Source organism: Mesoplodon mirus, assembly GCF_964341445.2.
Source record: "Mesoplodon mirus genome assembly, chromosome: 5".
Classification (NCBI taxonomy): domain Eukaryota; kingdom Metazoa; phylum Chordata; class Mammalia; order Artiodactyla; family Ziphiidae; genus Mesoplodon; species Mesoplodon mirus.
In genome coordinates this window covers 123,364,933-123,388,292 of record NC_138980.1, presented here as the reverse complement: position 1 = coordinate 123,388,292, position 23,360 = coordinate 123,364,933, and the positions used below count along the sequence as shown (strand labels likewise).

At 41.2% G+C, this 23,360-nt stretch overlaps 1 protein-coding gene across 5 annotated transcripts in view; it reads left to right on the top strand.

Annotated features, from left to right (window-relative positions):
* The window catches only part of PDE8B (phosphodiesterase 8B), a gene marked incomplete at its 5' end in the record, with an annotated part of 391,344 nt that overhangs the window by 36,279 nt on the left and 331,705 nt on the right, over positions 1-23,360 (top strand). For 4 of the 5 annotated variants that reach the window (XM_082621927.1, XM_082621926.1, XM_082621925.1 and 1 more), the window contains 2 exons: positions 20,948-21,155; positions 21,272-21,404. In XM_082621927.1, coding sequence (XP_082478053.1) covers positions 21,384-21,404 — 21 coding nt within the window. The remainder of the gene's footprint in view (positions 1-20,947; positions 21,156-21,271; positions 21,405-23,360) is intronic. The other variant, XM_082621924.1, reaches the window with a different exon arrangement.

Below are 23,360 nucleotides of genomic sequence, written 5' to 3'. Positions count from 1 at the left end.
AGGATGGAACTTCCACGTGCCATCGTGCTGGACATTTCCTTCACCTCTCTCCTATGTTGGGTTTCCTATTTCCTATATTCCTCATCTTCCTCTTTGTTGGTTTAGTCCCTCTTTTTGGTGGATCTTATTCTCCAGTAGCTTCCTGAGGAAAGCTATACGAGAGGTAGGTTAACTGAGACTCTGAATGTCTCAAAATGTCTTTATTCTAGCCTTATAATTGACTGATAGTTTGGATGGATCCAGACTTGTAGGTTGAAAATCATTTTACTCAGAATTTGGAAGGCATTCCATTATCTTCTAGCTTCTGGTATTACTCTGAGAAGTTCTGGCATTCAAATTCCCAATCCTTTGTACCTGAAGATTTTCCTCTTTGGAGGTGGTCTAAAAATTCACAATAGCATATGTGGTAGATTAGATTATTGCTCAAAAAATATTCACTCTTCTCCCTTCCCCTCCCACTTAGGTGAGTGGAGTGTGCTTCCCTCCTGTTTGATTCTAGGCCTTGCCATGTGGCTTACTTTGGCTAATGGGATATTAGCGGACATGTTGCAAGCAGAAGCTTGAAAAGCACTTAAGTGGTTGAGCCTGCTCTCCCATGCTTTGTCATTGGAAGCAGCAGAACGTGCTGATGACTAGCCCACTGGTTCTAGGAGAAGGATGAGTAATACCTGGAACAAAGCCAATCAGTCCTGGCCAAGTTCAACCTAAATCAGCAGAGCTGCCCAGCTGAGCCTAGCTGAGATCTGCCAACCCTCAGCTGACTCACAGATCAATGATAATAAATTGCTGTTATTCTAAGCCACTGAGTTTTTGGATGTTTGTCATATAGCATTTTGTGGCAGTAGCTTTTGGTGTCAGAAATTGGTATCTAATTGGTATTAGGAATTGGTATCAGTAGTAGGATATAGACACAAGAAGAACAAAAAATAAGTGGCATTGGTTTGGGGACTGGATGGTGGGCAAAAGAAGCCTAATAGGCTGGAAAGAAAATGTAGACCTGTGTTATGTAGGGATGAAATGTTTTATAAATCATTGGTAACTTGAAAACTGGAATATTCACCTAAAAATATTTGGATTTATGCTGAGAGATCTCCAGAGAAAATGATGAAAGTATGAGCTAGTTGTATTTATTTTCCGATAATAGGACTACAAGAAAGAGATGAGTTCATAAGTGAACCAGCCAGTTTTCAAGGAAAATGTAGATGGAATAGAGGGAGCCCAGGAATTGTTGAGTTGGAAAATAACTTTTTCACCTCCAACTGGCTACGTTGTAGCAAGTCAACTACATTTGGCCCCCTCTGTCCTGGAAGGCTCAGCAGTTCATCCCATCGGGTTAGATACCTGTTCTGGCTATTGGTTTGCTGTTGTTGCTCACAGAGCTTCAGCAAGCACCACTATCTGAGGACTTACGGAATGCTAGATCTTAGTCATGAAATCACATACAACATAATGTCAACCGCTGGATCCACTTCATACCAAAGGAGGTGTGAGAGTAAGCTCATGACCATGAGATCCACTGGCCATGTCACATATTGCATCATCTAGAAGGAGCAAGCTTCATAAAACACTGGAATGGTTACTAAGGCACAGCTGTATCTCCAGCTTGGAGATAATTATACCTTGAAAGGATAGGGTGCTATCCTTCAGGAAGCACTGTATACATTAAATCAGGTCCTCCATGTGGTATGCATCCTCAATAGGAAGACTGTGTGGGTCTGGGAACCAAGTGGTGGAAGCAGGAGTGGTACCCTGTATCATCAATCCCAGCGACCCACTGGGGAAATTTGTGTTTCTTGTCTCTGCAATTCTGGGCTCTGAGGGATTAGAGGTCCTGCTACCCAAATGTAGTGCACTCTTGACAGGAGACACAGCAAGAGTCCCACTGAACTATATGCTATGGCTGCCACCAGGGCATTTTGGATGCCTTACAACCAATGACCAGCAGGTGAAAAAGGGAGTCATCGTCTAGGCAGAGATAATTGACTTCGATCAGCAGGGGCAGGTGGAGCTGCTTTTACACAACGGGGACAAGGAGGAAACGTGTTTGGATCCCAAGTGGTCCTCATGGGCATCTCTTCTCCACCCTTGCTCAATCTCCGAACATATATGGGCAGTAAATTCTGCTTGAAAAGAATGTGATTGCTAAGATGCCTGTAGAATGAAAGTTTGGGTAAGCCACCAAAAGCTGCAGAATTGATAGCTGATGGGGAGAGGAATTTAAATCGGACAGTGCAGGTGGGAGAGAATGAGTACTATTTGTGACCTCAAGACAAATGGCAGCATCAGGAGCTGCAGTTCTTCCCATAACTTCTCTCTTCTAAGTTTCTCCTCTAGAAGAGAGGCCTATAGAAACCATGGAGAACTTGATCTGTATAGGGCAAGAAATGGACTGTAGTAGTCATAGAGGTGTACTGCTTAGATGTCCCTTAAAGATAATCTGCCATGTATATCAGTTGACTGATAGCCCAGCTGCCACACCTCTGGATCCAATACCATGGGAACAAAGAGGCCATACTTCCCTTAGACAGCTTCCAGCTAATAACTGAATAAGGTGAGGGTACTAGAGCTAGGCTATGCCTACCTGTTCCTCTCATGAACAGTTTGTGGCTCAGAGACTCCTCTTTGGCCTGGCTGACACCTTTTCAGAACTGTTCTGAGGTCTGAAGCTTTTCCTACTCAAGTCTCTCTTTCCCCTCTCCTTTCACAGGTATCAGACCTGTGTTGTGATCTGAAGGTTCTTCCCATCTACTCTTGTTCTCTATCCCTTTATCCTTCACAGACATTTACCCCAGTAAATCCCTTGTATATCTAATCTCCTCTCGATAGCTGCTCAGAGGACCTGTCCCATAGTATTTTTGGCAATAGCAATTGACGTACTATGACTTGGTGTAGTTTTTATTCACTGTGCTGGACACTTGGGAGATCCTCTCCATTGAGGGACTCGAGACTTTCAATTAGAGGAAATTTTATTTCTTCTTTTCAAATCTTCTCTCCAAACTTCTCTTTCTGGAACTCCTATTAAGTTGGATATTGGACCTTCAGGATCAAGCTTCTAATTTTCCTATCTTTTCTATTGTCCATATCTTTTTTCTTTTTGTTCTGTTTTCTGGGAGACTTCCTTAACTTTATCATCAAACTTTTCTATCAGTTTTCAAAATTTCAGGTTTCTTATTCTTTTTTTTTTTTTTTTTTGCGCTACGCGGGCCTCTCGCTGTTGTGGCCTCTCCCATTGCGGAGCACAGGCTCCGGACGTGCAGGCTCAGTGGCCATGGCTCACGGGCCTAGCCGCTCCACGGCATGTGGGATCTTCCCAGACTGGGGGCATGAACCTGTGTCCCCTGCATCGGCAGGCAGACTCTCAACCACTGCGCCACCAGGGAAGCCCCAGGTTTCTTATTCTTAATTTCCAAGAGTTCATTCTTATTTTCTAGTTATTGTTTTCTTTAGTATCTTGTTTTTATTTCCTGAATGCACCTTCTCTTCTTATCTAAGGGTGTTATTTCTAGCTTTTTTGTCTTTGAAGTATTCATTTATTCCTGGCATTGTTCTACTTCCTCTTACTTATTTAAGAATTAGGCACTAACCAGCTTAATGGACAGCCTGTGAGCTTGGGAGGGGCTTGTCACCCCTTGGCTCCACTGCAGTGTATATGGCATTAAGCTGGCTATTTCAGTGGTGGAAACTCAAATGTCAGTGTCTGTTGGACATCTCTCTGGGACCATTAATGTCTGGAAAGAAGAATTTTCCAGTCTCGTTATTAAAGGATCTAAGTCTAGCTGCTGGCATTTTTGAGTCTGAGATGAGGAGGACATTTGTATCATTCAGTATTTTTACTCTGGAATCTAACTTCCACCATCCTAAAAGCTTTCTGGTTCAATTTTTCCCCCAAAAAAATATATGTAGGGAAGTTTTTTTTTTTTAATCACTTTGTTTGGCTTGTGGGTGAGGACCAAATGCTCATTAAATGGATTCTGAACAAATCTCCCTATTTTCATCAGTTGCCTCACTCCAGTTAGTGCCTCAAAGCCTCAGCTTTTCAGGGGGGTGTGCACTGCAAAATCACTTTGCTTCTTGGTGAGTTCATGCTCTGCAGGTTCTTTTTTTTTTTTTTAATAACAAATTTAATCAATTATACATATACATATGTTTCCATATCCCCTCCCTTTTGCGTCTCCCTCCCACCCTCCCTATCCCACCCCTCCAGGCAGTCACAAAGCACCGAGCTGATCTCCCTGTGCTATGCGGCTGCTTCCCACTAGCTATCTACCTTACGTTTGGTAGTGTATATAGTCCATGCCGCTCTTTCACTTTGTCACAGCTTACCCTTCCCCCTCCCCATATCCTCAAGTCCATTCTCTAGTAGGTCTGTGTCTGTATTCCTGTCTTACCCCTATGTTCTTCATGACATTTTTTTTTCTTAAATTCCATATATATGTGTTAGCATACAGTATTTGTCTTTCTCTTTCTGACTTACTTCACTCTGTATGACAGACTCTAGGTCTATCCACCTCATTACAAATAGCTCAATTTCATTTCTTTTTATGGCTGAGTAATATTCCATTGTATATATGTGCCACATCTTCTTTATCCATTCATCCGATGATGGACACTTAGGTTGTTTCCATCTCTGGGCTATTGTAAATAGGGCTGCTATGAACATTTTGGTACATGTCTCTTTTTGAATTATGGTTTTCTCAGGGTATATGCCCAGTAGTGGGATTGCTGGGTCATATGGTAGTTCTATTTGTAGTTTTTTAAGGAACCTCCATACCGTTCTCCATAGCGGCTGTACCAATTCACATTCCCACCAGCAGTGCAAGAGTGTTCCCTTTTTTCCACACGCTCTCCAGCATTTATTGTTTCTAGATTTTTTGATGATGGCCATTCTGACTGGTGTGAGATGATATCTCATTGTAGTTTTGATTTGCATTTCTCTAATGAGTAAAGATGTTGAGCATCCTTTCATGTGTTTGTTGGCAGTCTCTATATCTTCTGTGGAGAAATGTCTATTTAGGTCTTCTGCCCATTTTTGGATTGGGTTGTTTGTTTTTTTGTTATTGAGCTGCATGAGCTGCTTATAAATTTTGGAGATTAATCCTTTGTCAGTTGCTTCATTTGCAAATATTTTCTCCCATTCTGAGGGTTGTCTTTTGGTCTCGTTTATGGTTTCCTTTGCTGTGCAAAAGCTTTGAAGTTTCATTAGGTCCCATGTGTTTATTTTTGTCTTTATTTCCATTTCTCTAGGAGGTGGGTCAAAAAGGATCTTGCTGTGATTTATGTCATAGAGTGTTCTGCCTATGTTTTCCTCTAAGAGTTTGATAGTGTCTGGCCTTACATTTAGGTCTTTAATCCATTTTGAGCTTATTTTTGTGTATGGTGTTAGGGAGTGATCTAATCTCATACTTTTACATGTCCCTATCCAGTTTTCCCAGCACCACTTATTGAAGAGACTGTCCTTTCTCCACTGTACATTCCTGCCTCCTTTATCAAAGATAAGGTGACCATATGTGCGTGGGTTTAACTCTGGGCTTTCTATCCTGTTCCATTGATCTATATTTCTGTTTTTGTGCCAGTACCATACTGTCTTGATTACTGTAGCTTTGTAGTATAGTCTGAAGTCAGGGAGCCTGATTCCTCCAGCTCCATTTTTCGTTCTCAAGATTGCTTTGGCTATTCGGGGTCTTTTGTGTTTCCATACAAATTGTGAAATTTTTTGTTCTAGTTCTGTGAAAAATGCCAGTGGTAGTTTGATAGGGATTGCATTGAATTTGTAGATTGCTTTGGGTAGTAGAGTCATTTTCACAATGTTGATTCTTCCAATCCAAGAACATGGTACATCTCTCCATCTATTTGTATCATCTTTAATTTCTTTCATCAGTGTCTTATAATTTTCTGCATACAGGTCTTGTCTCCTTAGGTAGGTTTATTCCTAGATATTTTATTCTTTTTGTTGCAATGGTAAATGGGAGTGTTTCCTTGATTTCACTTTCAGATTTTTCATCATTAGTATATAGGAATGCCAGAGATTTCTGTGCATTAATTTTGTATCCTGCAACTTTACCAAATTCATTGATTAACTCTAGTAGTTTTCTGGTAGCATCTTTAGGATTCTCTATGTATAGTATCATGTCATCTGCAAACAGTGACAGCTTTACTTCTTCTTTTCCAATTTGGATTCCTTTTATTTCCTTTTCTTCTCTGATTGCTGTGGCTAAAACTTCCAAAACTAGGTTGAATAAGAGTGGTGAGAGTGGGCAACCTTGTCTTGTTCCTGATCTTAGTGGAAATGGTTTCAGTTTTTCACCATTGAGGACGATGCTGGCTGTGGGTTTGTCATATATGGCCTTTATTATGTTGAGGAAAGTTCCCTCTATGCCTACTTTCTGCAGGGTTTTTATCATAAATGGGTGTTGAATTTTGTTGAAAGCTTTCTCTGCATCTATTGAGATGATCATATGGTTTTTCTCCTTCTATTTGTTAATATGGTGTATCACATTGATTGATTTGCGTATATTGAAGAATCCTTGCATTCCTGGAATAAACCCCACTTGATCATGGTGTATGATCCTTTTAATGTGCTGTTGGATTCTGTTTGCTAGTATTTTGTTGAGGATTTTTGCATCTATGTTCATCAGTGATATTGGCCTGTAGTTTTCTTTCTTTGTGACATCCTTGTCTGGTTTTGGTATCAAGGTGATGGTGGCCTCATAGAATGAGTTTGGGAGTGTTCCTCCCTCTGCTATATTTTGGAAGAGTTTGAGAAGGATAGGTGTTAGCTCTTCTCTAAATGCTTGATAGAATTCGCCTGTGAAGCCATCTGGTCCTGGGCTTTTGTTTGTTGGAAGATTTTTAATCACAGTTTCAATTTCAGTGCTTGTGATTGGTCTGTTCATATTTTCTATTTCTTCCTGATTCAGTCTTGGCAGGTTGTGCATTTCTAAGAATTTGTCCATTTCTTCCAGGTTGTCCATTTTATTGGCATAGAGTTGCTTATAGTAGTCTCTCATGATCTTTTGTATTTCTGCAGTGTCAGTTGTTACTTCTCCTTTTTCATTTCTAATTCTATTGATTTGAGTCTTCTCCCTTTTTTTCTTGATGAGTCTGGCTAATGGTTTATCAATTTTGTTTATCTTCTCAAAGAACCAGCTTTTAGTTTTAGTGATCTTTGCTATCATTTCCTTCATTTCTTTTTCATTTATTTCTGATCTGATTTTTATGATTTCTTTCCTTCTGCTAACTTTGGGATGTTTTTGTTCTTCTTTCTCTAATTGCTTTAGGTGCAAGGTTAGGTTGTTTATTCGAGATGTTTCCTGTTTCTTAAGGTGGGATTGTATTGCTATAAACTTCCCTCTTAGAACTGCTTTTGCTGCGTCCCATAGGTTTTGGGTCGTCGTGTCTCCATTGTCATTTGTTTCTAGGTATTTTTAAATTTCCTCTTTGATTTCTTCAGTGATCACTTTGTTATTAAGTAGTGTATTGTTTAGCCTCCATGTGTTTGTACTTTTTACAGCTCTTTTCCTGTAATTGATATCTAGTCTCATAGCACTGTGGTCGGAAAAGATACTTGATACAATTTCAATTTTCTTAAATTTACCAAGGCTTGATTTGTGACCCAAGATATGATCTATCCTGGAGAATGTTCCATGAGCACTTGAGAAGGAAGTGTACTCTGTTGTTTTTGGATGGAATGTCCTATAAATATCAATTAAGTCCAACTTGTTTAATGTATCATTTAAAGCTTGTGTTTCCTTATTTATTTTCATTTTGGATGATCTGTCCATTGGTGAAAGTGGGGTGTTAAAGTCCCCTACTATGAGTGTGTTACTGTCGATTTCTCCTTTTATGGCTGTTAGTATTTGCCTTATGTATTGAGGTGCTCCTATGTTTGGTGCATAAATATTTACAATTGTTATATCTTCTTCTTGGATCGATCCCTTGATCATTATGTAGTGTCCTTCTTTGTCTCTTCTAGTAGTCTTTATTTTAAAGTCTATTTTGTCTGATATGAGAATTGCTACTCCAGCTTTCTTTTGGTTTCCATTTGCATGGAATATCTTTTTCCATCCCCTTACTTTCAGTCTGTATGTGTCTCTAGGTCTGAAGTGGGTCTCTTGTAGACAGCATATATATGGGTCTTGTTTTTGTATCCATTCAGCCAATCTGTATCTTTTGGTGGGAGCATTTAGTCCATTTACATTTAAGGTAATTATCGATATGTATGTTCCTGTTCCCATTTTCTTAATTGTTTTGGGTTCGTTATTGTAGGTCTTTTACTTCTGTTGTGTTTCTTGCCTAGAGAAGTTCCTTTAGCATTTGTTGTAAAGCTGGTTTGGTGGTGCTGAACTCTCTCAGCTTTTGCTTGTCTGTAAACGTTTTAATTTCTCCATCAAATCTGAATGAGATCCTTGCTGGGTAGAGTAATCTTGGTTGCAGGTTTTTCTCCTTCATCACTTTAATTATGTCCTGCCACTCCCTTCTGGCTTGTAGAGTTTCTGCTGAGAGATCAGCTGTTAACCTGATGGGGATTCCCTTGTGTGTTATTTGTTGTTTTTGCCTTGCTGCTTTTAATATGACTTCTTTGTGTTTAATTTTTGACAGTTTGATTAATATGTGTCTTGGCGTATTTCTCCTTGGATTTATTCTGTATGGGACTCTCTGTGCCTCCTGGACTTGATTAACTATTTCCTTTCCCATATTAGGGAAGTTTTCAACTATAATCTCTTCAAATATTTTCTCAGTCCCTTTCTTTTTCTCTTCTTCTTCTGGAACCCCTATAATTCGAATGTTGGTGCGTTTAATGTTGTCCCAGAGGTCTCTGAGACTGTCCTCTGTTCTTTTCATTCTTTTTTCTTTATTTTGCTCTGCAGCAGTTATTTCCACTATTTTATCTTCCACCTCACTTATCCGTTCTTCTGCCTCAGTTATTCTGCTATTGATCCCATCTAGAGTATTTTTTATTTCATGTATTGTGTTTTTAATCGATGCTTGATTCATCTTTAGTTCTTCTAGGTCCTTGTTAACTGTTTCTTGCATTTTGTCTATTCTATTTCCAAGATTTTGGATCTGGGAAATAGAATCTTGGATCATCTTTACCATCATTATTCTGAATTCTTTTTCAGGTAGACTGCCTATTACCTCTTCATTTGTTAGGTCTGGTGGGTTTTTATCTTGCTCCTTCTCCTGCTGTGTGTTTTTCTGTCTTCTCATTTTGCTTATGTTACTGTGTTTGGGGTCTCCTTTTTGCAGGCTGCAGGTTCGTAGTTCCCGTTGTTTTTGGTGTCTGTCCCCAGTGGCTAAGGTTGGTTTAGTGGGTTGTGTAGGCTTCCTGGTGGAGGGGACTAGTGCCTGTGTTCTGGTGGATGAGGCTGGATCTTGTCTTTCTGGTGGGCAGGTCCACGTCTGGTGGTGTGTTTTGGGGTGTCTGCGGACTTTTTATGATTTTAGGCCACCTCTCTGCTAATGGGTGGCGTTGTGTTCCTGTCTTGCTAGTTGTTTGGCTTAGGGTGTCCAGCACTGTAGCTTGCTGGTCGTTGAGTGAAGCTGGGTGCTGGTGTTGAGATGGAGATCTCTGGAAGATTTTTGCCGTTTGATATTATGTGGAGCTGGGAGGTCTCTTGTGGACCAGTGTCCTGAAGTTGGCTCTCCCACCTCAGAGGCACAGCACTGACTCCGGGCTCCTCAATTTGGGATGATGTGTTGTCTATTCATGTATTCCACAGATGCAGGGTACATCAAGTTGATTGTGGAGCTTTAGTCCGCTGCTTCTGAGGCTGCTGGGAGAGGTTTCCCTTTCTCTTCTTTGTTCTCACAGCTCCTGGGTCTCAGCTTTGGATTTGGCCCCGCCTCTGCGTGTAGGTCGCCGGAGGGCGTCTGTTCTTCGCTCAGACAGGACAGGGTTAAAGGAGCAGCCTCTTCGGGGACTCTGGCTCACTCAGGCCGGGCGGGAGGGAGGGGCATGGAGTGCGGGGCGAGCCTGCACCGGCAGAGGTCGGCGTGACGTTGCACCAGCCCGAGGCGCGCCGTGCATTCTCCCAGGGAAGCCGCCCCTGGATCCCGGGACCCCGGCAGTGGCGGGCTGCACAGGCTCCCGGAAGGGCGGTGTGGACAGTGACCTGCGCTCGCACACAGGCTTCTTGGTGGCGGCAGCAGCAGCCCCAGCGTCCCACGCCCGTCACTGGGCTCTGCGCTTTCAGTCGCGACTCGCGCCCGTCTGTGGAGCCCCTTTAAGCAGCGCTCTTAATCCCCTCTCCTCGCGCACCAGGAAACCAAGAGGGAAGAAAAAGTCTCTTGCTTCTTCGGTAGCTCCAGAGTTTTCCCGGACTCCCTCCCGGCTAGCTGTGGCACATTAGCCCCCTTCAGGCTGAGTTCTCGCCGCCAGCCCCAGTCCTCTCCCTGCGCTCTGACCGAAGCCCGAGCCTCAGCTTCCAGCGCCGCCCGCCCCGGCGGGCGAGCAGACAAGCCTCTCGGGCTCTTGAGTGCCACTCGGCACTGATCCTCTGTGCGGGAATCTCTCCGCTTTGCCCTACCCAGGTATGTGGGGAGTTTCTTGCCTTTTGGGAGGTCTGGGGTCTTCTGCCAGCGTTCAGTAGGTGTTCTGTAGGAGTTGTTCCACGTGTAGCTGTATTTCTGGTGTATCCGTGGGGAGGAAGATGATCTCCGCGTCTTACTCTTCCGCCATCTTACCCGGAAGTCCCTGCAGGTTCTTAAGTTCCACCTTTCTCTACTCTGCTCAGGCCAGAGTCTTCCAGTCACTTTCTGTCTTCATGTATTGTGATTTGAGAAGAGAAGGGCCTACTGCTTTCATCAGTGCTGCATGTGTGTTTCTGTTTCTCATCTTACTTGTTGCTGAGAGGCGAAAGGAGAAACAAATCTCTTTCTGTACCACCTTAAAACTGAAATTCTTCCCCAGGCTTTTTTCATGTTAAGAGAGTAAATGCCTAACTCCTAACTAGCTTGTGTAGGTTAAGCCAGGAGAGCCTGGCTTAGGAGAACTTGGGGCACCAACACTGCAGGTGCACATAGGTGCAGCTGGATCGAATGCCAAGAGCAGGAAGCATGATCGAGATGGGAAAGAGCACTTTTCCAAATGGTTTGCTCAGAAATGGGATGGGAACGGTAACTGGGTTGAGGGTGGACTCAGTCAGGTGTGGAAGAAGGAACAGATATGAGAAGCTCTAGTGCTCATGGGCTGGCCAAGGCAGAGTCAAGATGGAAGCAGCTTATTTGAATTTCTGTTCAAGCTCTTCTAGTGGCCGTGTCAGACCTGTCTGGATGCCATTACCTTAGAGAAGACTGCTTCCTGGTCCTCCGTGTCTTAACACAAAGTAAGGAACACCAGTGGTCAAATTCCAGAGTCAGCGAGTGCCCTCCGTAGAAAAGACCACTTTACCAAAACTTCAGAAAGTCACACTCTTCCTCTAGCTATGAGTCTATCTACTTTGCCCTCACATTTTGTATATCTTGTTCAATTTGGGCATTATTTTCCCCTGCAGGAGTAAAATAGAGTGGTGGATGTGGGGTGGTATGGCTAGAGATTGGTCATTGTTAAAGCAAAGGGGAGACTTCAAAGTCTGAGATGGCCAAGGGGGGACACCAAATCCACAGACTAACCAGAGCAAAGGCACAGATGTGTTGCCCACCCGAGAATCATTACAAATAAGAATGGCCGCCCAGGGAACAGGAGAAACTCCCTCCACTTCCCTGGCACCTTAGGCTGCCCATGTTGATAGTGACCAAAGTCTCAAAACCATATATCTAAACATCTGTTATGACAAGTCCAAGGGCACTCATGAGGACATGGAGTCTGAATATCTGAAATAGGTACCATCCTTGGAAAGTTGGAGCCTAAGGATGCCATCTCCTCAGCCCCTCTCAGCCTGAAGCACCACAATGATTTCTTATCCTCACCCCTCCCTAACCCTTCACCCTCTGTCCCTGTTGTCAGGCCCTAAATGGATTAAGTTAGGAGTTTCCTAGGACAAGTGACACTTTTCCCTCTTGCTCTGTTTTTTTTTTCTTTGCCCAATAGCATGTATATTTTGAGTAGAACAAATGGGTGAGGATTATCTGCCTGAGAGCCCTTTCCAGAACAGGGTGTTTCCAGAACAGGTAAACGCAGTGCTGTCACTCTAGTCTATTGTGATGATTAACAAGATTTCCTTATTTCCTATGAATTTATTTATCAAAGACTCTGGTGTGGAATTTATTTAGGAAAAACAAATTCTTTCTAGCTTCTGCTTCTTGGCTGAGAGGAATAGGGATTCATGGTTTAGGAAACCCCAAATAGGAAAACCTTCTGGTTTTTTCCTTTGAATTAATCAGTTATCAATTAATCAATTATTTTCAACTTTTCTCCCTGCTTTTATTTCCCACAATCCAGCCCCCTTTCCTACTATGCCCAATCATCAATCTACAGGACTGTGTAAATATAATTCTTGTTGATTCTTTTAAACATTAACCATAATCCACACACCCCCCAAAAAGTCTTAGTACTGCAGTCCTAGCAGAGCAAATTTTAACACTGACCCAAGTGATTCGTTTTTTATTTAGATACTTTGAACTGAATTCAGAGGGTGAAGTGGTCATAGGTAAAACTAACAATTAGTTACCCCAAGCTTGCAACAGAGGCACAGAAATGTCAAGTCATTAATGAAGATGACGTCAACTTCCCTCCTGAATCCAAGTTGTTCCCAGTAAGTCGACGTCTGTCACAATCTGTGTAAAAGGGCAGAACATGCTATACAACAGCCCATTTGAAAACCCAGCTGCGAAACATTAGATCAGAACACAGAGGCCTTTGGGCAGTGTGAGGCTGACTTGTCTGCAGCCCAATAGTTGCCAAGGGAAACAGAATACGCTCTTTGCAGGAAGCCCTCAGGGGCTCAGCCAGTTCTCTTCCCCTTTATTTCACATTCAGCTAAAGTGAGTGAGGCCACTTCCTGCTGACCACAGACGCATGGGTAACCTCTCAGCAGAGCCAAGCCCAACTTGTTCATCCACAGAACTATGATTTAAATAAACAGAGGTGTTTTTAATCCACCAGGTTTGGGGTTGGTTTGTTACATAGCAATATATTCTGATGCAGTGTACTTCTCTGTACACCGCCTTTTGTCAAGTTGGTAAAAATTCTCAGTCATTATCACTTCAGTTGTTGCTTCCTCCCCATTTCCTATTTCCCTCTTCCATAACTCCTAATGGGTATATTTTCTGTTATTTACGATTCTGCTCTTGGTGATTCTTAAACTCTTTTTCCCCCCTTTTTATCTCTGTGCTACATTCTGAGTTCTGTCCTTAGTTCCAGTTTCCTTATTTTCTATGCAAGTATTAAATATATCTATTTACTTTTGACTTTCAGTGGATATAGGTTCCATTTATAAAAGAACAATTTGGTCCTTTTCCAAATCTACCTTTTCTTTTTCCATGATTTCCTGTTTTCCTTTGTACTCTCGATTCCTTCTTTCATCTTGTAAGTCATCTAAAACTTACTTATTTTATAGCCATCTATAGGTTGATCTGTTTTCTCTACTTCGTGGGGCATTATTTCTCCTGTTAATTTCATGATCTGGCCCTGGGTGACTTCCTCCTATGATTTGTAATTTTTATTATGAGCTTATTTTCAGCAGGGTTTTTTCCCTTGGGGAAGAACTGTGTGCCTGGGGTTGTTAGATTGTCCCTTCACTGTGGCTGCAAGTTTGCTTCTGCTAGACTCCTAGAGACATCACCAGTTCTCAACTTGCTTTTATGTTCCTTCTCAGCCTGGTATTTCTGTCTCACAGTGAAAATGCAGAACTCGTGTCAATGTATGACACAGGTATAGTTTCAAGCTTTTGTGGATGAATTTTTTTTTTCACCTATAGCTTGAGGACGCAGGAACTTATCTGATCCTGTTTTTGCCAGTAGCCTAGCGCTCAGGAACTTATATTTTGCAGATTGCTCAATGCCCGCCCATTGCTTCCTTGCTCACACCAGAGACAACATCTTATTGGCCTGCAAGGGTGTTAAAATCCCTAGCTGGTCCAAACCCTGCACAGGCTACAGAGGCATTAACCCCTACTTACTGCTCAGCTTCTAGGTTCCGTCTTTGTTTCTAGAATAGGGAGAGTTCCCTTTCTTTCTGTCAATGGCATATATATATACACGACTGTTTGTCCAGTGTTTCTCAGTAGCAGTAGCCAGAGGGGAACTCTTGTGCATCACCTCAGCCCACTGAAATGCTGGAGGTTCTCCTCACACTTTTGAGATATAGTTTTATAATAGTGAAAGGTAAAATTCACAAGAAAGACATAACATTTGGGAATCTGTATATGCTGAATCGCAGTGCATCAAAATATACAAAGCAAAATGTGTTAGATACACAATCATAGGGCTTCCCTGGTGGCGCAGTGGTTGAGAGTCCGCCTGCCGATGCAGGGGACACGGGTTCGTGCCCTGGTCTGGGAAGATCCCACATGCCACGGAGCGGCTGGGCCCGTGAGCCATGGCCGCTGAGCCTGCACATCCGGAGCCTGTGCTCCGCAACGGGAGAGGCCACAACAGTGAGAGGCCCGCGTACCGCAAAAAAAAAAAAAAAAAAAGAAATACAATCATAGTGGAGACTTTAACATGGTACGTTGAGACTTTACCAAATCAAGAAAGTAAAAATTAAACATAAAGAAGGATCTGAATAATACTACAAACAAGTCAGGTTTACTACATGTACATCACACAGTAATCTAGAAGAGTGACTATACATTTTCTGATGCTCATTTAACATTAAAACCCGCAAGAATTTAAAGAGCAGTGGATAGAGTTGAATTGCTCATAGCTTGTTGCTAAAGGCATTTGCTGTACCTGTGTCATGGAAGGTCCTCTGCTTTGGATCCCCTCTGTGCCCAACTCAGATTTAAACTCTGTGGGCCACTAAAATCCTCTGAATCATCTCCAATCATGCAGGATGCATCACAGAGCCACTTTGTTCACCTGCAATTTGGAGGCAGGGTCATATCCGACTTTGGCTATTTCTGTACAGAGCACAGATCCTTGAAGCAGGACACTCCTCCTTACCAGCATCTGACTCAACAAACCCACCTGTCCACTTAATTGGTGGCCACTACCCAGTAACTCCTACTGCCAATACCATAAGGTTTGTTTTGAAAACTTTGCAGCTTATTGTAATATTGCTTGTAATTATGAAAATTGAAAACAATGGAAATGCCTATCAAAGGGGGAATGGATAAATAAAATATATTCGTTTTATCCTGTGATATGATTTTTATCATAATATCCTAGTATATTGTGATGTGCATTATCATAATATTCTATTAGATTATGATATGAATTGTTATAACAGCCATTAGAAGGAATGGGTTGTACCTATATGTAACATAATATATCCATGTGTAAAATAATCTTTATGTAATGTCAACTCATGACAATGTAATAAAGAAGAAATTTTGTGGAATAAAATGTACATGTCATTTACATGAATTTTAAAACACATAAATAATATGTATTATTTAAGAATACATATATATGCATATAAAATTACCACAGATGGTTGGGATATACACTAAATTCATGATAGTTGCTTCTGGGGTTTGGGGTGAAGAAATAGAACAGTGGTTGGGGACTTAACTATTATCTGTTTTATTTAATTTATATAAGCACTATTGAGGCAAATATGATAAACTATTAATAAGTGTCAATTCTGAGAAGAAAAAATGTATGGGTGTGTATGTTAGTCTTTTTTCATTTTTATTTTTTTACAACTTCATTGAGGTATAAATGATGTACAATAAACTACGCACATTTAAAGTGTAATAAAGTGCGTTAAATTTTGACAGATGTATGCACCCATGAAACCTTTACCACATGAAGACAGTGAACATTTCCATAACCTCCAACAGTTTCCTCAGGCCCTTTTGTTATTCATTTCTCCTTCCTGCCTTGAACTTGGGCAACCACTGATTTGCTTTCTGTCACTATAGATTAGTTTGCTTTTTCTAGAATTTTATATAAATGGAATCCTACAGTATGTGCTTTTTTTTTTTTGGCATGGTTGCTTTCACTCAATTTCTTAAGAGAACAGCAATTTGTCAAAAACAATTTGAAAAATAATATGGAGCATATATCTGTGATTCCGAAATAGAGGAGGGAGGGAATCTGTGGAAAGGAGGTACCATTTGGGATACACTCCCAATAGGCAGAATGAACATATCTACTATAAGGCTTCCATATTCACCAAAATCTTCCCCCATATAAGCTGTATTTTAAAGTTTTCTGACACTGCCTGTAATTGCACAGACAGGAATCTTTTGACTATCTGAGATATCCATTTAAAAACAGAGGCATCATTGAGAATTCATTAATGGCAGTTGATTTGATGAGATACCTGTCATTCTAACCCCACCTGAACTTGGCTTTACTGGGGGGATGGGTGCTGGGTCATGGGCAAGGGGAGCTCAGGTGTATTGAAGCCTGGAGAATTGCAGAATGTAGGGAGATCTGAGTGAGGCAGCACCCTAGGAGATGTCTGACCACACGAGAATATTGGGAACTGGGAGACTGGGATAAGGACCCGAAGAGGTGGGAGAGGGCCAGAAAAGAACGTGGGAAGATATCCAAAGTGAAGAGTCACCCAGTTCAAAATGTTCCCGAAGAGCAGCCTCCACTGAGAAATGGAGACAGAAATTCTCACTTCATCTTTCTGCATCTCTTAAGCTTAAGATCAGAGAATTTTTTTTTTTTTTCTTTTTTTTGCAGTACGCGGGCCTCTCACTGTTGTGGCCTCTCCCGTTGCGGAGCACAGACTCCGGATGCGCAGGCTCAGCGGCCATGGCTCACGGGACCAGCTGCTCTGCGGCATGTGGGATCTTCCCGGACCGGGGCACAAACCCGTGTCCCCTGCATCGGCAGGTGGACTCTCAACCACTGCGCCACCAGGGAAGCCCCAGAGAATCCTTATTCCCTAAATTCAACCTGATATCATTATTGCTCTGTGACCTAAATTGGCTTTCTTTTTTGGCTGGGCTGGGAACCGCTGTTTCTGTGGGAAAATGTGCCCAACTTTCAAATAACTGAAACATAACTTGTTATATGCCAGCCAGGAACTCCTTAGGTATATAAATCTTTGTACAATGAGCTATGTTATAATGGAAATATTTTCACAGATATAATTCTTAATCTATAGCCAATATCAGTCATTAAAACATACTGTTCAGTCCTTGGCCCCATAAGGGTAGGATGTTATGGAGAAGTTGGAAAGGAGCCAGGGGAGACAAAGTAAATGATGAAAGCTTTTGAAAAATAGCCCTTCAGGGAAAAGTCTACATTAGTTCAGAGAAGAGAGGTGTGAGTAGACTGAATATCAGTCTTCAAACTATAGAGGGATGTTACATTATTGACACCAAGTCTTTCTTCTCTGTTTCCATAGAGGGAGATATGAGAGAAAATGAGCTTCAGCTACAGTGGAAGGGATGTAGTCTGGTCAGATGTCCCCAACATGAAGGTTAGAATCCAGTCTCAAGTTACTAAGCTTCATTCTCACAAGGGAAGAAGTCATTCTTGAGATTTCTCAAGAGCTCTCTGCTCAGTGGCAGGCCAACTTCACCCAGACCTGGTCACCTGTCCAGGTGGTTTGCATACAGTATTATTTAGGAAACTGATAAGTTCTGTCCAAATACAGAAAATGCTTCAAGGCTACAAAGAGAGTAAAGCAAGGCTAGTGGGAAAGTCCAGACGAGGGAGATCGTAGCCTTCCATCCATCCATCATTTGACATGGTTGGATAAGGCTGATCCAGACAGCCCTTGGAGTTAGAGTGTGCACTGGGAGGGCGGCGACAGCCCCTCCGCACTGTGGGCAGATGGGCCACCTCTCAGGGTGGAGGCCATTTTTGCCATCGGTGTGTTTTCGGGGGCTGTTGAAATGCCTCCAGAAGAGACCCACTGGGACAGAAACTGGAGACTGGGTCAAATGAGGAAAAATAGAGGGAACCACATGTGTTGGTCTGGAGAAGATAAGCTCAGGCCGGGGAGGACAAGAAGTCATTTTCAAATATCTGAGGTGCTGTCAGGTGCAAGAGAGATTGGAATTGTGCCTGCAGCTCCAGAGGGAAACGCAGAGCCAGTGGTACAGGTCGCAGGGATGGAGTGTCAGCTGAGAAGAAGGAAGCGTTTTATAATAATTAGAGATATTTAAAGAGGATTGAGGCGCCTAGTGATGCAGGAAGTGTTTGTGTAAAGACTGGTTGAGTATCTCACAAGAACGTTGACAGAAGAATTTCTGGATTTTTTTTTTTCTTTTTCTTTTTTCCCTAAGTCTCGCTAATCAAGAGAAACTTCTTGGAGAGCGAGCTTAGACTTAGCAATAAGCATTTTTCTCCTGGTTCTCAGGAAAGGTGGGCTTCGCAGTCTGAACCACTAGAGGGCGTCAGGACAGCAGCATTCCAGAGCCGCCATCCCGGCTCTTTAAAATAGCAACTGATACGAACTGAAACCTGGCTCTTGCCTCCCTAATTCTGTCTTCTGTGTCTCCGCCATGAAGCTTTCAGGAACGCTTACATCTGATTAAATTCATTAATGTCCGAGGGGTCTCTGTACGTCCAGAGGCACAATCACTGCAGTTGGTACTTTAACGCTGGATTTACTAATTGTTTAAATAGATTAAGCAATATTCCTCTGAACATCTGAACGCTCCTTACACAACTAAAAAAAATTAAAACTTACGAATTTAACAAATATAACATTTTCCAGACATTTAAATATTAATTGATAAGCTAATTGAATTTCTTCTAAAATAATGAGTATCCTATATCGGAATCTTTTAAATGCTACAAATGCCTTTAAAAGCAGAAACATACATATGAATCATCACAATGATTACAACACTTACTATTATATTTAAACTTAAACTGTTATAAAGTACTTATATACTTAACTTTATTTCTTGTCTATTACTATACTTACACTTATGAGTATTCTTATACTTTCCTGAGGATAGAGTATGTTTAAAAATGCACATTTCTTTACCTTCCTGGTGATAGAGTAATTTTGTCAAACTCAAAAGCAAAAAAAAAAAAAAAATCATCTCTGAGTAGCTCAGGTTGGAAGTGCTGGGTTGTGTAATTTCTTACAAACATACAAAATCTTCCCACGTAGTTAAAATTCTAGCAGATCTAATCAATTAAAGTTAAAAACAAGGTTACATTTTGGTAACTGAAAGTGGAGTGTTGCTATAACAAATCCCTAAAACAAGTGGGATTGACTTTGAAACTGCTTAGAGGCTAGAAGAATTTTGAGGAGCATGATAGAGAAAGCCTAAGTTGCCTTGAACAGACTGTTAGTGAAAATTCAAACTTGGAGGATGCTGCCAGTGAGGGCTCAAAAGGAAGTAAGAAATGTGGAAACTGGAGGAAGAGATTTCCTTGTTAGGTAGTAACAGAAAGCTTAGCAAAATTGTCTCCTGAAATTATATGTGAAGCAGAACAGGTAAGTGATGAACTTGTTTATCTAGCTAAGATTTCCAAGCAAAATGTTGAAGGTGCCACCTGTTTTTTTCTTGCTACATATAGTAAAATGCGAGAGGAGAAAGAAAAAATGAGGGGAAGAACTGTTAAACAAAAAGGAACTGGGACTTGATGATTTTGAAAATTCTCAGTCTCTCCAAATGGCAAAAGATGTTAAAAGTAAGAAATGACTTTCAAGCATGTGGCATGGAGATAAACCCTGGCCTAGGAAAATGCCGAGTGGTTATTGTAGTAGGTTTTGTTAAAACCTCAGGAAGATCTAAGGATCAGAATAGTATCCAGTCACGTGATGGACCCTCTCTAGAGATAAAAGGTGTACCTCATACAACTTCTCAAATAATAAGGCCTGTCTGAGTTGTCCCTTAACCATCTCAACATCTTTACCCTAGCTAAAGGAGTGCCTGTCTCAAAAGAACTGTGGATGTTACTCACATGTAAGGGAAATTGACAGGAGACCCACAAAGTATTTAAGAAATTTATTTTGGCAAAAGCACTGCCAACTTAAACGGAAAGGGACAGAAACAGTACAAAATAAAGGAGGCTGTTAGATCTCCAAACTACTGGCAGGAAGCAGGATGATAAAAGTACTCAGCTGCGGGGCTTCCCGGGTGGTGCAGTGGTTGAGAGTCCGCCTGCCGATGCAGGGGGATGCAGGTTCGTGCCCCGGTCCGGGAAGATCCCACATGCCGTGGAGCGGCTGGGCCCGTGAGCCATGGCTGCTGAGCCTGCGTGTCCGGAGCCCGTGCTCCGCAATGGGAGAGGCCGCAACAGTGAGAGGCCCACGCACCGCGAAAAAGAAAAAAAAAAAGTACTCAGCTGCAAATGTGCTACCTTTCATGAAAAAGGTAACATGACTCAGAGGGCAGAACCAAGAGTTACTGTGGATTATTCCCAGGCCCTAGAATCTAATTAAGGAACTCTGGTAAGAGTTTGCTAGGCTGAATTTCAAATTTTCTTTGGATTGGTAACTCCTTTTCACCTTTCATATATCCCGTCCCATTTTAAGTAGAATGTCTATAACTATTTTACATACCTGTTCCTCTACTGTGTGTTGGATGGTTGGGCGTCAGACAGCTTGTCTAGTTTTGTAGACTGAGAGTAACTATACTTAAGGAGACTCATTCCTACCTGGACCTGATTTAGATGATGAGATTCTAGACTTTGAACAGATGCTATAAAGGTATGAGATTCTTGGGGAAATTGGGAGGGAGTAAATGTATTTTTCATGTGGGAGGGACACAAATCACTGGGGACCAGAGGGTAGACTATGGTGGACAGACTCTAGGGTAGTCCTTACATTCCCTACCTCCTGTGTGTGATTTCTCTTGAGTGTGAACGGGACCTATGAAATGCTTCTAATTGGTAGAATTTGGCAAAGGCAATTGGATATATGTGATTATGTGCACATGATTATATTACATAAGACTGCAATTCGTCTTGCTAGGACACCTCCTCTCCTTTGCTGGCTTTGAAGGAGCAAACTGCCTTGTCATGAGCTACCATATGCAGCAAGGAGCTGAAGGCAGCCTCCAACTGATGTCAGCAAGAAGATAAGGTCCTCAGTCGACAACCTGCAAGAAACGATACTCCAACAGCTGTATGAGCTTGGAGGCAGATCTGACCCCAGTCAAACTTTTGAAGTCCACAGGCAGGTAAGCAGAAAAGGAAGATCACGAGCAGGCTGGTATCCCATGAACATGAGCCAGAATTCCACAAAGACAAGTTGAAACTCATATTTGTTCTTGTTGTCTTTGAACTTGTTGACAAGGGTGTCCTACAGAAGCTGGAGTCCTTCGTCATGGGGCTAAACACATACACCTGGCCCAGGAGTCAGACAAACTGAAAGGGAATCCAGGGAAGGAGAACAATTGCAAGCCCGGATGCTGCTTCACACCAATGAGGTGAGTAAGCAGACCAGAAACAAGGTGTGTCAGCTCCAAAATGACTTATACAGGTACCAAAATATAACATCATATAAACTTATACAGTCTTAAATATTTCTAAACTGTTAACAATGTTGGAACAACTCTCTTTTACACTTAACCTTAAAATCCCAAGTCTAATTTGCACTTTCGAAAGTTCACCATGGCTGTTGAGTGGAGTATTCTCTTATATGGTTGTATAACATTGTGTTTATACATTTATCAGATAACAGATATTTGGGTTGTTTTCAGTTTTTGAATGTTATAAATAATGCTACTGTAAACATTTACATACAAGTCTTTGTGCAGACATATGTTTCTTTTTGTTCTTTTGTTTTTTATTTAACATCTTTATTGGAGTATAATTGCTTTACAATGTTGTGTTCGTTTCTGCTTTATAACAAAGTGAATCAGCTATACATATACATATATCCCCATATCTCCTCCCTCTTGCATCTCCCTCCCTCCCACCCTCCCTATCCCACCCCTCTAGGTGGTCACAAAGCACCGAGCTGATCTCCCTGTGCTATGCAGCTGCTTCCCACTAGCTATCTATTTTACATTTGGTAGTGTATATATGTCCATGCCACTCTCTCACTTCGTCCCAGCTTCCCCTTCCCCCTCCCTGTGTCCTCAAGTCCATTCTCTATGTGTCTTTTATTCCTGTCCTGTCCCTACATTCATCAGAACCATTTTTTTGTTTTTTTTTTAGATTCCATATATATGTGTTAGCATACGGTATTTGTCTTTCTCTTTCTGACTTTCTTCACTCTGTATGACAGACTCTAGGTCCATCTACCTCATTACAAATAGCTCAGTTTCGTTTCTTTTTATGGCTGAGTAATATTCCATTGTATATATGTGCCACATCTTCTTTATCCATTCATCTAGACATATGTTTTTATTTCTCTTGGGTAGATTCCTAGGAGTGGAATCACTAGGTTGTATGGTAAATGTATGTCTAGCTTTTAAAGAAACTGTCAAACTGTCTTCTACTGTGGTTGAACTATTTTACATTCTTATCAACAATGTATGAAGATTTCAGTTCTTCCACATCCTCACAAACATTTGGTGTTGTCTTTCTTTTACATTCTAGCTGTTCCAGTAGGTATATAGTAGAATCTCATTGTAGTTTTAATTTGCTTTTCCCTAATGACTAATGATTCGGGCATCTTTCCACATGCTTTTTAGACATTTGTGTACCATCTTTAGTGAAATATCTATTTAAATCTTTTACCCATTTTAAAATTGGGTGGTCTTATTAATGAGTTGTAAGAGTTTTTTTATTTCTTCTATATACAAGTCCTTTATAAGATCTATAATTCTGTATATTTTCTCCTAGTCTGTAGCTTATTTAAAAAAATTTTTGCTTAGTGATCTTTTAGAGTGCAAAAGTTTAATTTTGATGAAGTCCAATTTATCATTTTTTCTTTTAAGTGTCATGGTTTTGTTGTCATATCTAAGGACTCTTTGTTCAACCCAAAGTTACCAAGATTTTCTCCTGTTTTTTTCCTAGAAGTTTTATGGTTTTAGCTCTTATATTTAAGCCTGTGATACATTCAAGTTCATTTCTTTTATATGATGTGAGATAAGGGCCTAAGTTTATGTTTTTGTATGTAGGGGATATGCAATAGTCACCATTTGCTGAAAAAAGACGAATTCATTCCCCCATTGAATTATTTTGGCACCTTTATCAAAAATCAGTTGACCATAATGCAAGTGTTTATATATGGACTCTCAAACTTCATTCATTGATCTATATGTATTTCTTGCACCAATACCACACTGTATTGAGTCACGTGGCTTTATAGTAAATTTTGAAATCAGGTAATATAAGTCTTCTAACTTTGTTCTTCTATTGCAAAATTATTTTGATTATAATAATAAATTATTATTTTACATTTCCATATAATTTTTAGGATCAGTGTGTCAATT